General features: G+C 31.0%; 2 protein-coding genes across 2 annotated transcripts; one reads left to right on the forward strand and one right to left on the reverse strand.

The window, feature by feature from the left end:
• Positions 1–769: 769 nt before the first annotated feature.
• LOC120210826 (protein ESMERALDA 1-like) lies at positions 770–7,083 on the reverse strand. Its single transcript, XM_039209488.1, has 10 exons — positions 6,643–7,083; positions 5,677–5,746; positions 4,611–4,678; positions 4,412–4,500; positions 3,957–4,154; positions 3,485–3,689; positions 3,183–3,350; positions 2,150–2,317; positions 1,873–2,063; positions 770–1,516 (listed from the first exon to the last, which is right to left on the reverse strand). The coding sequence occupies exons 1-10, from the start codon at positions 7,006–7,008 to the stop codon at positions 1,354–1,356; spliced, it is 1,686 nt and encodes a 561-aa protein (XP_039065419.1). The 5' UTR covers positions 7,009–7,083; the 3' UTR covers positions 770–1,353.
• Positions 7,084–10,230: 3,147 nt separating this feature from the next.
• On the forward strand, positions 10,231–10,783 carry LOC120210790 (MLP-like protein 165). The gene is made up of 3 exons (XM_039209464.1): positions 10,231–10,323; positions 10,515–10,573; positions 10,636–10,783. Exons 1-3 carry the CDS (start codon positions 10,231–10,233, stop codon positions 10,781–10,783), a joined length of 300 nt encoding a protein of 99 aa, XP_039065395.1.
• Positions 10,784–15,671: the final 4,888 nt, after the last annotated feature.

Consider the following 15,671-nt stretch of genomic DNA (forward strand, 5'->3'; position numbering starts at 1 on the left):
GTAGTTTTAGTGGGCATATGTATTCATAGGACCCTTATTATTGTACTCAGATTTATAACTCTAAGTTTGTACTATTTGGTTTTAAATAATGTGTCACGGAGCTCTGATTTATAAAATGTTTTTATAACTGTCATGAATATCTATTTTGATACCATAGTGTATGTTTCGAAAAGAAAATGAACATGTTTTGAAAATCAAGGGTTGCCTTGACGGCTAAACGTGAAAATTTAGGCTCATTCGGGTTTACGGTGTTACATTTTCAAACACAACTCAAGGCCCAAAACTCTTTCACCTCTTGTATTCATTAGCTTTAGCCATAAAAATGGGTATTTATAAGCTTTAAATTTGCTCATGAAAATGTAAAACAAAGAATTTAAATGCGTAATAGGAGTGGTGTAACTCCATCCTTCAATAAAGAACAAACTTCAATGTTTAAAATTTTGAAGAAAACCTTTCTCCGTAGCTGATATCTCAGGCCGTAACCTGTATTTTCAGTTATCTTAAAGTTCATATTATTCCTGTTGTTGCTGTTGCTGTGTATTACACTTAATTTATAGCATGCAATGCTCACGTGCATGTGTGTATGTATATTGGGAGAGAGATTAGATATTAAACTACAAAATTACATAATGTCCATCTGAAATTATCGGCTCTAATTACATTCCTAGAAAAGTTGTACAACAAGAAGAGGAAAAAGACTGCAACATTTGTAGACAAGATTAAGCAAAAACCCTTGAAAAACTGCTGTGTTGTAAGACATACATATGTTAGACAAATGTCTGAAACAGACCAATGACTAAAAATGATTAAAGGATTGTATATCCAGCAAGAATTGCTGCTAACAAAACGAAATTCTTGGAATCTAAATGAGTTATACATGAAAAATAAGGACCCTGATTTCTGACAAAATGTACACCAAATTCCTTTGTCTAAACACTTCAAAACGCAACTAATTTACAAACAATTAACAAAACCAGGGTGTGAAGGAATACAATGTGTTATACCGACTGCCTTATTAGATACAGCAGCTGTAACTGCAATCGAGAAACGATCTCTCCGTTTAATGATGGGATTACCTCTCGTAGAAAAATTGTTGATCTCCTGTTCTCTGGCATCATATACAAAAAAGATGCAACTCCCCAATCCTGGTGAAGTAATTAGATCGATAGATCAATGTGACCTCTGAAAAATAAAATCATCAAAGCTCCCAAAACCCAATTGTGTGCCCTCTTGCAACATGAAGAGGAAAACAAAATTAAAAAGCCAGACACAAAAAGCAGGGTCAACAGCAAGTTGTGCTCTCTAAATTACACAGGTACAAGAAATGCTCATCAAAATCCCTCTCCAAGTTGATCACGTTGCTGATGATGATCTTGAGGCGGCTGATTTGTTTGTATGACACATGCAATCAGGGCATGGAAAAGTATATATCGAATCACTTGGCCTTTTCAGCTCAAATCCCTTTGAGTCACTATGAGACCGCATATTCAGCATTTGTCTCTTAAAACTTTTCCACCTGGAATAAAAAGGAAAGTGAAGTGAATCCAGCAATTCTTATTACAAGTAAGAAACTGCAAGACTAGCAGATAAGAAAGTTGTTTCAATATGTATTTCTTCATGCTTATCTAACTGCCAATATTTCCAATACTTGCAAACGTCAGTGGTACTGCTAAGAATTTTTCTTTCTACACTACATAAGCCAATAAACGTAGGAGAAACTAATCCCTGCCTTGACCCGAATCTTAATAGTGATTACATATCTTTCAATCATTTTAACGCTTCTTTTTTGGCCCACTATATCAATCATTTTGGTCCAAATAAAAACAGGTAACTAAAAGTATGGATTGATTCAGAAATAATATAAATGCATACCCAATATTAGGATTATCAAACAGTAATGCCAACTTCCGCTTGTCTGGTCGAATTGTTTTGGAGTGTCCTCCATTCAAGTATCTCCTGTGGCCCATCAGAAAATGAGGAAAATTCCCACCTTGAGTAGTCACGAATACCTCACTATGAAGGCAAACAGTATAATCTACGGCAGCCATCCTGGACGAGAAGTACTGAAAGCAGTCATCCAAGTTAAAGAGAACTTATGACAGTGTATATATATATATATTGAAGACGGTGAAATCTTATATATTCCAACCTTATATGGTGCAAGTTCCTCCTCGGTCACCAACATCTCTTTTGTTTGCAAGTTGGGAAACATTTCTAATAATGGGGCCATTGTTTTCTCGGCATTGTATATTTTTCCAGATGCCAAAAAGATATATGTACTGTTATCAAACCCCATTCCTCTAAGCATCAATCCAACCTGATAGGTGCAAAAAAAACAGTTATAATAGATATGAGAAACAATACTGTGTCCTTACATATATTTTCTCCTTGACAATAATTAACACAAGAACATCATAATCAAAACAGTAGCAACGTTTACCATGTCATGTCGATATTTGTTTTAATATGTAACTTTAATATGCCAACTTTATTAAGGCCGAGCAACATACTAACTAAACCGTCTAATAGCCAAAGAAATTCCAAAAGGTAAGTCCAAAAGCAACAGTAAGTCATCTTTCTTAAGATTCCATTATTTCAAGCAGCAGCAGAATTCATAAAAGAGTTGTCATATTCGGAGGTCAGTCCTTGAAAGATACCAGAATGCTGATTGAGTCACTATATTTGGGTAAATTGAGTCTCTACTATTTTGAATCAATTAGTACAAATAATAGATTATGACCAGGTAAAGGAACATAACAACAAATAATCACTGAAACAGAAAAACAGTTCCATAATTACAATAAAATTAATTCTTTTTGCCAGGTAACACATGCTATATAAACTTATTGCAAAGCAGTCTAAAAATTCCAGTTTCATTTGGTGCTATATGATATTGAATAGAGAAATTTCATCATTTCATCAGGTAATATAAATATTTTGAAAGCCTCTGATACCATCAGCAAACAAGACAATAGATAATAAACTAATCAAGAAAACCGATAAACACATTCATAAAGATGTTCTTTTACCTACACTAATCTCTGAGTACCATCCCAATCTAACAACAATGACCTTTTCCTTTATGGATATCAATAATTAAATCAACTTGTAGAGATAGGTCCAGTTCAATTTTCAATTGACAGCTACTTTAGCAAACAAAAAAAAAGTGAAACCAAGAATACCTCTAAAGGCGTAAGTGGACATTTCCCATTAATCCTGATTGCTCCAGGGCGTATAACTCGACCAGGTTTTGTAAACTTCCCTTTCCAGCCTCTTTCCCTTGCTTTCATCATGTCTTCCTTTTCCTGCTCCCCACCATCAAATATGCAACAAGAGAAGGCAACCATATCCTGCACATTAAGATTGTTATATACTTCTTACAAAAATGGAGTCAATAAACTACTAGTTTTTAACGGTGGAAAAACCATGGCAACTAAGTCATAGTAGTAACTTTTTATGTTAGAAGGACAATCATGATACTAACCTCCTCAAAACGAAGATGTACAGAAACATATTTGCCACCATTTTTTGCACTTAGCTCTTTCATCCTTGCAACCAAAGTTTCCCCAAGGTTTAGTATTGGACTTGAAAACCGTAAAGCTTCATAATTTGCCAAGCACCTGAGTCTTTGAACAGCTGGAGGAGCATCAAATGATAAGCGATTTGCAAACGGAGAAATCCTTATAACCCTGAGTCACTCAATCAGAAAGCAAGTAGCTTAAATTAAGACAATTACAAACAGTGTTTATGAATAGATAAAGACAACTAGACAGAGTAAATTGGTGTAAATATGCTGATCTATGCTGCATGCATTGAAAGAAAAGATGGTCCTTTCTTTCTTCATGCAATGTTGCCGTGAGCAATAATGCTTCGAATCACCATGTCACTCAAGTAAACAAGCTAAACTTAAAACGTAACAATTATGCAACAAAAGGGTCAAAAGAGTTCAAACTCACTTTTCTTCAAGGAGCTTGGGTAGGACTACATCCTTAAAATACTGAATGGAGGACCATGCTTTAATTCTGAAGTTGTAAACATTGGTCAAATTGTGATCAAATCGTTCTATTATGTACTCAGGAATCTTATCAACAATCCGTACATCATTCTTCAAGGCACTGATGAAATAATCTTCATCATAGATATCTTTGAATTTGCTGGAAAAGTTAAAAGTTATACGGACTTCAGTTGACATGATAACAAATTGATTGGTATAATCACAGTACATGATGTTTATAAGGAACAAGTGTAATGCACAAAAGAAATTATGTGCAAACTAATAATTGAGGTACATGAACCAAGAAAATTGGAAATCATATTTATTGTTCAAGGAAGTTTTCAAAAACTTTTATTGCTTCTCTTTAATGGTATAGTAACAACATGACATGACAACTGGAAATAGATTATCAAAAACCTGGGATCTCTCCATATGCTATGAAAATGGAAATTCGGGATTAGAAGTGTTGCATTAAGATAGCCAGCCACAGCAACTGCATTGCATATCTGCAAAGTATCAAAAACCAACCATGTAGAGATCATAAAATAGGTAAGTCTTTATAAAATGGAGGTAAAACATAAATGCTTAATATAGAAATTTGAGAAATAAAACCAACCGATGTCCTCTGCTGATTTAAGCCTCCATTAGCTTCAACATATATGTAACCATTTGATTCAGGCAAGCCTATAGTAGTTAACAGAACAAGCCCAGTTTTAAACAAATGATGATAGTCGACAACAAAAAACCATACTCATGAATATAATTTGGAGAATGCATACACACATGCACATAGAAAACAAGCAAATACCTCAAATCTGCAAAGCACCAAAAATGGCACATGAAACTCTAAACGAGAAACATTTACACTAGAATGTTTTAATGAGGCACCTGAGTTCCAGACATATTCGGATTTTGCCAAAGTTCTAATTATTCTCTGACACGGTTGGACTGACAAATCTACTCACTCCCTCTCAAGGGCACTCTCAAACGTTGTTACGCAGACTCAACTTATGGAGAAAGAAATCATAACAACGAATAATTCATATGTTGGTATGGGATAGTTTCACACACCTTTAGCACAAACAATGTCATTTCAAATGCTATAAGATCTCCTTGGCATAATGGCTAAGAGTTATTGCAAAACTTAGTCAAGTTACATATATGACAATACTATTTAAACTGTCATCAACACAAGAAGCCAATGGTAATCCTCAGTACTCCCAAGATCATTGACTTACCAGCCTGGAAACCCACTCAATCAATAATTGAGTTGTCTGACACTTAAACAAATGACTTCTTCTACGTCTAAACTAGATTTATACATGGGCTTGAAAATTATATAAGTAAGGGATGGCCAGGAAGCTCCAGTAAAGGATTTTAACTCTTCAAGTGTCCAATTCCAACTCCTTTTTGGCATGTACCATTGATTTAGAAAATTACTACTATTCCAATTTCTTGGTCAAATTTTGATGCTTGCAACAATTATCATCAAACCAAAAAATAAAGTAGATGCTAGATATAAATTAAAAGGAAGCAATTTGTTAGCATTAGCCAAAAGTAATGCCAACAATGAGATTCATCAAAATGGATATTACTTGTAATAATTAATATCAATGAAGCTACAGAAACATAATCATAACCTTCTTAATATAAAATGAAGAGAATAACCCATAGTTGCATACCTTCAGATGACTTATTTACACAAGGCCTCCACTCCCCTCCTTTATAGAAATTTTTCCAAATAGTTGAAATCTACAACAAATTGAATAAGTTTAGGGCAGCTAGAATCACAAATAATGAACCAGTGTCAAATGTAAATTGCAACAATCAAGTTAAAATGCACAAAGCCTTCACCATGCAACCATCGCAGTATAAGTTAAATGGACAGTTCAATTGCACGGAATCATAACTGATACAAGCAAATAACAGATGCACAAAGTTTAGTTATACACATTCCTCTTCTGCAAAAGACTGTTATCAAATTACCAAGTTAGATTTAGAAGATGCAAATCATCAATAAAACACCAGTGCTGCACTGTGAAAAGATATAATCAATCAAAGGAATCTTCTGATTTCAATTCACTTGCACAGTAAACGGACCTTGGAACAATTATCTTTACTATAATATCTAAAGAAAATAAAAAAGACAACTGGCTAGACAATGTAGTTTCCCATGTTCTTCAGATCCAGATACAACACTAAAGATTGATACAGCTGGAAATGAAACATGTACAGCAAGACACAATGGTCTACTTCCTCAGCAAACAACAGTGAAATTTAAATAAAATAAAAAAAGGAATAATGCTAACAATGATTCCTTGATTCAGCATTCTATTTCTAGGGAATAATGCTAAAAATGATTCCTTGATTCAGCAGTCTAAACTTGCAAGAATTGGAAGAACTATTCAAAGCATTAACAGAATTGGAAAAGAAATAACTAAATCTATCATCCAAGTTGCTGATAATTCCACCAAAATCCAAACTAAGGGGGGTGGGGAAATCAAACAAAAACACAAAATTTGGAATGCTTCAACCAACAAATCCGACCCAAAACGGAAAATATTACATAAAATTCATCCGGTAATAATAAGATCAAAGAAGCCGTCAGAATTGAGTAAAAAGGAACGGATCAAAAACAAGTTACTCACCGCATCAACAGAGGAATTATCGGCATTCATATCAATTTTAAGCTTCTCATAAAGCTGAGGACTCCGGTAAACGGAGCCGGGGGCAGGTCGGTGTTTAATAACGGGAACGACATCAAAGGAGACGGTGCCCATGTAAAGAAGCATCCCAGAGATGTAAATGAGAGGAGCAAAGAGGAAAATCCCTTGTCGACGAAGAAGAACCGAAAGAAGTAACCAAGCGAGACGATGGGCAATGGTTCGCCCCGGTTGGAACGGGCTGAACCGGGCCGACTTCCTTCCGTGGCGGTATCTCGGTGAACGTAGTGGTGATGACGGCGGTGATGGGGTGCTGTGACCGCTACTTGGAATTCTATTTTTCGCGTGCATTTGAAAAATAAGAAAACAAATAATCCTCTGTTTTTTTTTTCAAAATAAAAAAGTCTTTCTTTAACGGCTACGTTATCTGGAAGACTAAAGCAGTTTTTTTTTTCCTCCTGTTGATGTTGGTGTTGGTGGAAGGAGAAAGAACAAAGACAAGGAAGCGAAAGAATAGAAGACGAGGGAAGCGAAATGAAAATTATATTTGGGACTTGAGAGTGCCTTTAGTTCGATATTAATTATTATCATTTCTTTAACGTTATATATTTTAATTACGGAACTGTCTATGATATTAATTTCTTCTTTTAAGTTACACGTATCATATGGTAATTTTAAAAAATTTATTTAAAAATAAAAAATATATAATATATAATTTTAAAAGAAAATACAGCTTTTGAAATAATCTCAAAACTTTAAAAATCTTCATTTCAACCCTTATCACCCTTTACCATAGGTGACGCTCCATCCGATCTCATCTCCCCCAACAACTAAAACCCCTATGAAATCATGAACGATCGATGATCGATCGAAAATAAATCGACGTTTTATACCTCGTGAACCCTAGGGTGAAACTCATGATTCCAACGGTCAATCGAAGACAAAATGATTATAAAATACTATTTATTCAAAAAATTATACTTTCATATTAACTATTTTCTTAAATACTTATCTAACATTTTTAAATATCTTAAATGATTATAAAATACTATTTATTCAAAATTTTATTAATTTATTAATAATACACTCACACGTTACAAAAGTTAGCACTCAAATTCATGAACTCCGAAAAAGAAATCCTTACCTCTCTCTCAGTTGTAAAAGAACGAAGATACAAAGCAATGAAATGGGGGAGGTCTAAGGTGTAGCAGCCTTAATATATGGCCAAGGAAAGACGCTATCGGAAATGTTAATATTTTTTTATATTTCCGATAAAGCGTTACCTAAAACATTATTTTTTTACCAAAAATGTTTAACATTTCTGGTAAAGTGCTACCTAAAATATTATTTTTTTTCTACCAAAAATATTAATATTGGGTTTTACTAGAAATTAGTTAGTGAAATTAACATTTCCGATAAAATAATGTTTTATATAATACTTTACCGAAAACGTTAAAAAAATTAACATTTTTGGTATGATCTTTCCTTAACTGTATATTAAGGTTGCAGTACGATAAAACTATCCAATGAAATGCTTAGAAAAATGTGATTATTTTGGAGAGGTACATAAGAAAAAAATGAAAGGGGAGTCTAATCAAAGTATGGCCATTTGTATCATTTTCATGGCAATGCTGATGTGAAGAATAATGGTCGCAAGTACCAGACCTCAGCATCACAAAAATGAACACATACAAAAAATAATTTAATTGTTAAATCATTGTCTTAATCAACATCTACCACACAAGAGAGCAAGCAGATTGTAACAAGAGAAAATAATTTCAATGATCGAAAATGTCTTATAATATACGATTTTAATCAATTATCGCGTTGCGAATTTCGACTTTCGTGTTGCGAATTTAGAACCTGGGTTGCGAAATTTGAATTCGCGTTGCGAATTTGTTGGTCATTTTGGCAAATCCAAAAAAAATTGGTTAAAATCGTATATTATAATATATTTTCGGTCACTGAAGTTATTTTCTCTTGTAACAAACCCTCATCATAAAAAAAATTAAATCTATTTTGCAATTATCAACGAAACAATAATTTAGATTCCAATGATTAATCTGTTCAATTTAAACTTGGAAATTAGAATACCCACCAAATTAATGAGCATGCTCTTTATCCCCAACCTTGGCCTTGTCAAAACACCAGCTTCAGCTTCTTTGATAATCAATTCAATTGTTAGATCATTAAACCAAACAAAAAGTCTCCAAAACATTAGGCCCATACAATAAACTCTCAAACAACTCTACTCTAAGGCTACTTCAATTAACTTGATCCATTCAACCGGGGAGGGGACCAGAGATTCGGACTAGCCCTACTCAAAGAGCTCGGACATTTTATTTTGGATAAAATACTTTCTAATTGAATAAGTATTGTTTAATCGATTAATAATTAATGTTTGTTGTTGACGTGATAAACTTATGTGTCCAAAGCAATAACATAACATACGTCACGATATTACTATGTACATATGGCATGTGCCACATCATCGATTATGTACATGTGATATGTAACATGTGTCATGTAATCATTTATACAAGCCATCACTAATGTACACGTGACATATATCACGTCATTATTTAGAGATATAAAACTTGTCACATCAGCAATCAATGTTAATTGCTAATCAATTAACCGGAGACCATTTTATCCAAAATAAAATGTCGAGACTAAAAGGTTCCAAGAAAATAATACGGGTCAAAAGTGATTGTTTAACCAAATTTTAAGAGTATTTTTTTATCATTATGTCAGAAAAATATATAATAATCAACTTGTTAATGACTCATTAAATAATTTCAGTGGTTAAATGGAATGTTATTATCTTTAAGATGTAAGTAATTGAATGTGTCTTGTTAATGACTAAGAAAATTCAAAACGTATATTATTTTATAATCACTATCATCAATTAATTTATTGATTTTGATAATCTAACACGATATATCTTAAAGACTCCTTTTGGGAATGCTAAATAGAACCATTCCATTTCGAGTAATCAAACCAGAGTTGGAAATCATCTCAAAGCAAACGTGTGAATGTTTTGGTGGGAGAAAAACCAAAGCCACATACAAATTAAAATTATTTTCTTCATTCAAATTATTTAAATTTATATGCTCTCCAAAATGTGATTTCAAGTTGAAGATACATGTCCATATTAGAATTTGAATTTTCACTTAATAACTATCTATTTTTATTTTGTTTACCTTGAAATTTTATTCAGTCGCTCACGTATAAAAACTTTATATTGTTAATATATATATGTTCACTCTCGAAAATATTTCTGGATTCACTATTAAATACAGTTCAATTAGAGTTAAAAAACGAAATACCTAAAATCATTAGTTGATAATGCGATAATACAATCTAATTAGAGTTAGAAGGCGAAAAAGCTTAGACAATCGGTCCATAATATTGATCGAACCATCATCGTGACAGCTCTCCACAACTTGTCTATCCGACATTTCCAATACAAACTTTATTTTTCTCGGTTTTAGAAGCATTAACCATTCTATATAAGGCACTCTCCTAGGCTTAACTTTCACCCAAACTCCACTTAGTAAGTACTAGCAAACGATGGCTCAGACCAGGAGTATTGATTGCCAAATTGAGGTCAAGTCCTCAGCTGACAGCTTCTTTCATGACCAAAACTCACCTGATGCCAAAGATGTCCACCCAACTTATATCCGACATTAAACTTCTCGAGGGTGATTGGACTTCTCTCGGCTCTGTCTGTCTATGGTATTTTGTCGCTGGAGGTAATCCCTAGCCCCTATTCATATTCACTCACATAAAATCTTACATACGTCTCTAATTATAACAATTCTGGTTAATTCCGTCATTTTATTGCTCTCTTTTAGATAAACTTGAGACGGTTAGGGAAGTTCGAGAAAATGAGGATGAAACAAACAGAACTATGGTTTACGAACTCATGGACGGTGAAATCGGGAATGCTTACAAGACTTGGTGATCCACCCTCAGCGTCACCCCCAAGGGGGAGGGAAGTTTGGTGAAATGGACCGTCGAATATGAGAAGCAAAACGACGACGTCCCCAAACCTGTCAAGTACCGCGATTTCTATACCAACCGGTCCAAAGATGTGGATGCTTACCTTCTCAACAATGCCTAAGTGATTAAGAAAAAGAGACATACAACAATATATAGATTATATGTCTCCTCCTTAATTAAATATTAGTATAAAAAAACTCAATATTTTAAAATAAATTCGCTTCCTCTGTCATGGGAAAGTATTGTCATGAAGTATGCGTTTATGAATTATCATAATAAAAGCTCTTCAATATTTATATTAAGTTCGTTTCTTCCATCATGAAAAAACAATCTTTTGAAATATGCGTTAATGAATTATCTTAATAAAAGGGTTTTTTTTTATAAGTATATTTTTTCCATTAATCAAGTTATTTATCTTCTTTTCCTTATATATTTTAGGTTATATGTTTTAACTTAAGTAGAAGTGCTTACTCTTCATCTTTCTATTAGAGTTTTTCATTTTCTCTTCCTTCTTTCTCACTAAAATTAATATTAGATTTAGAATTTATAAAAAAAATAAAAAGATTTTTTTATTTAGTATCTTTTAAAAATATTAATATCGAGAAGACAAAAATAACATCTATTTATATTATTTTTTAGATTAACATCTTTTTTATCCCGTAGAAGGGGATAGATGTAAAATTTTATGTTGGGGGCAAACTTCTAAATTTGTAGGAGGGGTGAACATATAAAATTTTAAGGGATGAAAACATATTATTAATAAAAAATAAAAAATATCTAAAATATATGATAATTTAAAATATATAAACTTATAAAAAATTTTGTAGGGACAAAGCTATGTTGGGGGCCAAAGGAGCCTCGGTCCCTGTAAAAATTTTAGGGTAAACTACACATGTGACCACTCAACTACGGTCAAAAATCATTTTGACTACCGATGTTTTAATTTGATCAAACAGACCATCCAACTACCTAAATGTTTCAATCAAGCCACCTACCGTTAACAGTTAACGGAACATGTAACATGACAGTTATAAACATTTTGGTATAATTTCACAATTAGTCCATGTTACTTATATATTCTTTCAATTTGGTCCTTATTTTAATAAATTAAAATAATAACATGTGTCATCATTTGATTGGAGAAATAAATTTATTTTATTTTTTAATTTAAATAAATTTACTTTTCTCTAATCAGAGAGTGACACATGTCACTCTCTAGTCGAAAGAAAATAAACCAACAATTAACAAGGGCTAGAGGGATTCAAACCATAGACCATTTGGGTGGCTAGAAAACACCAAACCATTAGGTAAAGGCATGCACTTGGTTACCTTTATACAACAAATAATATATATTTTGTATCTTAGTAAGTTTTTCTTTATACAACAAATAATATAATTAAAAAAAAATTAAGAATATTTTTTACATTACTAAAAAATATAAATATACAAAACATATTAATATTTAATATTATGTCTATTTATTAATATATTTTTATTAATGTAATATGAATAGTAAACCTTTTGCTAATATAAAATATTATTTGCATATTTGTATTTTTTATTAATGTAAAATATATTTTAAATTTTTATTTATTAATTATATTATTTGTTGTATAAAAAAAAGTTTACTAAGATGCAAAATATATATTATTTGTTGTACAAAGGTAACTAAGTGGATGTCATGGCCCAATGGTTTGGTGCTTTCTACCCTAATTAAGTGGTCTTTGATTCAAATCCTTTTAACTCCCTTTAATTGTTGATTTATTTTCTTTTAATCAGAGGGTGACACGTTGTTGGTTTATTTTATTGGAGGAAAGATAAACTTATTAAATTAAAAAAATAAAATAAATTTAGTCATCCAATCGAATAATGATATTTGTCATTATTTTAATTTATTAAAATGAGGACCAAATGGAAAGAATATATAAGTAACATGGACCAATTGTGTAATTATACCAAAATGTTTTAACTGCCACGTTACTTGTTCCATTAACTGTTAACGGCGGGTGGCTTGATTAAAGCATTTAGTTAGTTGGATGGTTTGTTTGATCAAATTAAAACATCGGTGGTCAAAATGATTGACCATAGTTGAGTGGTCACCCATGTAGTTTACCCAAAATTTTATAAATTTGATAGATTTTGATCTAATATTATTTTAGTTCATATTAAAATAAGTATTCGACTTAAAAAATATAAGAATTTATTAAATATTTAATTAAGTAGGGGTTGAATTAAAGAAGGATAATCAAACATTCTCAAATTTTTTGTCTAAAAACAATTTAAGTCATTATAAATTTAAATATTAGACATATTGCGTACAAAAAAATATTTATAGAATAAAACATTTTATAATCACATGCTCGATGTATATATATATATATATATATATAAACATCGAGCACGCGGTTATAAAATGTTTTAAAAACCAGTCTTCCATTTTAAGATTTTTTTGGGTTGTAGTTTAAGATATGTAAATTTAAAAATTATAAAATTATTGAAAGGTCTACTTTTTTTTTCATAATAAATGTAGTATTTAAAAAACAAATATGTGAATCTAATTCAACGGTAATTCAACGGGTAGTATGAATTTTTTTTCTGATAAGGATCGTACGCAAATTTTAAACCAAGTATGATAATTATTTTTTATAAAGATTTCTATTTAAAATAATATGAATTTTGTATTTTTATCAATGAATCGGATTTTACTAGTTTATTATAAGTAAGTTAATCGAATTTATTTTTAATTTTCAACCATGCATGATCACTTAATTTATGGATAATCTATAGAATTATAAATCATTAATATAACAAATAATTTTTTTTATATATTTTTACACTTTTGAAATAAATCTAAAACAATATAAAAATTGGCTTAATCATAAAATAAGTCCGCAAACTATCCCACTTTTTTAAATAGGTGTCCAAACTTTTTCTCAAATCATCCAAGTGGCTAGCGTTACAAACATTACCACTTTAGGTGTCTAGGCTGTAATGGCTATTAGAAATCTCGTTAAGTGATATGTGTCACGTTTATAGAATTTTGAGTTTTTTATTTTTTTTAAAATATTTAAAAAAAACTTCCCCGACTCACATCCCCCTCTCCCTCTCTTGCTTTCCCATGGCAAAACAACCAATCAAATGACCAAACGGACGGCTGCCATAGCTGGCTAAACGTCTGATTACCACGATCGACCAAAGGAATTTAAGGGATTGGGTATTTGAGGTTTTAGGGATTAGAGATTGAAGTGTAGAGATTTGAGAATTTTAGGTTTTGAGATAATAGCAAGGGTTATGACCAGTTAGTGTATGATCGATGACGTATGGGTGGTCGGAGATGATCGGCGATTGGAGTAAAGGCACTATAATAAGAGAATTTAAGAATTTGAGGTTATTTTTTAAATTTTAAATTTTTTAAAGGTTTTTTTAAAATATTAATTTTATGTTTTTTAAAATAAATTTTCAAAAAAATATATAAATGTGACAAATGTCACTTAATTGGATTTTTTAACGGTTGTTACGGTCGAAACACCTAAAATGATAACATTTGTAAGATAAGGTATCTAGATGATTCGAAACAAATAAACACATGTTTGAGAAAAATGATATAATTGGAGCACTTATTTTCTAATTAAGGCAAACAAATTCTTGAAAAAAGAGAAACCACAAACAAAGGGCACCAATAACGGTAGGAATCTTTTGAAAATTAGCGGTCCTAAATCGTGCCGTAGAAAATTTTGGAGTTGGGCATCTTATCCTATAAAAGGCCTACTTCACGTACGAATTAATTGATTTTTATAATAAAATAATTATTTTTATTTTTAAAATTAAATTTGAGTACTATAAATATTTAATGTTAAAAGATTAAAAATTATATTTAAATAGATATTATCTTTTAATTTAATTATAGTAATAAAAAACGTCCTTCCTCCTTAAATTATTAAATTATCATTGTATGCTATTTTTAATAAATCCGTAATATTAAAATTTAATTTCTGTATTTTATTTAAAATATTTAATGTCTTATTATATCATATTAATTAGTAATAAATACATTATTTTTCTTTTTGCTTAAGCCTAACCACTCAATTAAATTAATCAATTCAAAAGATTTATCAAAATATAAAATGTACTTGGATTGTATATATAATATAACAAGACATACCCACAAACTAATCGACCTCAATAATAAAAGAATATCAGGGATATGAGCATTCAATGTCAAATGATGAAAATTATCTTTGAATATATTTTCTTTAGAGGTCCCGAATTCAAGCAATTGTGTCTGTAATTAGGGGTGAGCAAAACTCGACTCGATTCGAAAAGCTGAATTTTTCGACTAGATTCGACTCGGAAAAAACTCTACTCGAATTGAGTTCGAGTTACAATTTCATTAACTCGACTCGAAAAAATTTCAAATTCAAATCGAGTTGTAAAATGCAACTCGAATAACTCAAATTTTTTGGTAATTAGTAGATTTATTTTCAAGTTTGACTCGATTCTTTAGATTTGTATGATATATGTATATCATATATGAAAAAAATATTTGTATTGTATATATGGTTATAGAAAGTCACTTAAATTGGAATAAAATAATAATATAAATATTTACAATTAAATTTAAGCATAAACTCGAAAAATCAACTCGACTCGAATTTTATAAACTCAACTTGACTCGAAAAAATTTCAAATCAAATCTGAGTTGTAAAATAGGACTCGTCAACTCAAATAACTCGAAATATTTTTACTCTATTCAACTCGGTCGAACGCTTACCCCTATATGCAATGTGTGCCATTAAGAATGACTTCAAATAAATATTATATAGTAGTTATCTTCGATTATTCAAAAAATAATTTTACCATATAAAATATGAACTCATTTTTAAATTATTTTACATTATAAATTACCTTTTTCTAAAAATTTAAAACATGCATAAATTTTCGCACGAAATAGTTGGGGACTTATCAAATTTTATCTATAAAATAAATGTCCTTTTAATTATTTTTTTGAA

Source organism: Hibiscus syriacus, unplaced genomic scaffold (assembly GCF_006381635.1).
Source record: "Hibiscus syriacus cultivar Baekdansim isolate YM2019G1 unplaced genomic scaffold, ASM638163v2 tig00109936_pilon, whole genome shotgun sequence".
Taxonomy (NCBI): domain Eukaryota; kingdom Viridiplantae; phylum Streptophyta; class Magnoliopsida; order Malvales; family Malvaceae; genus Hibiscus; species Hibiscus syriacus.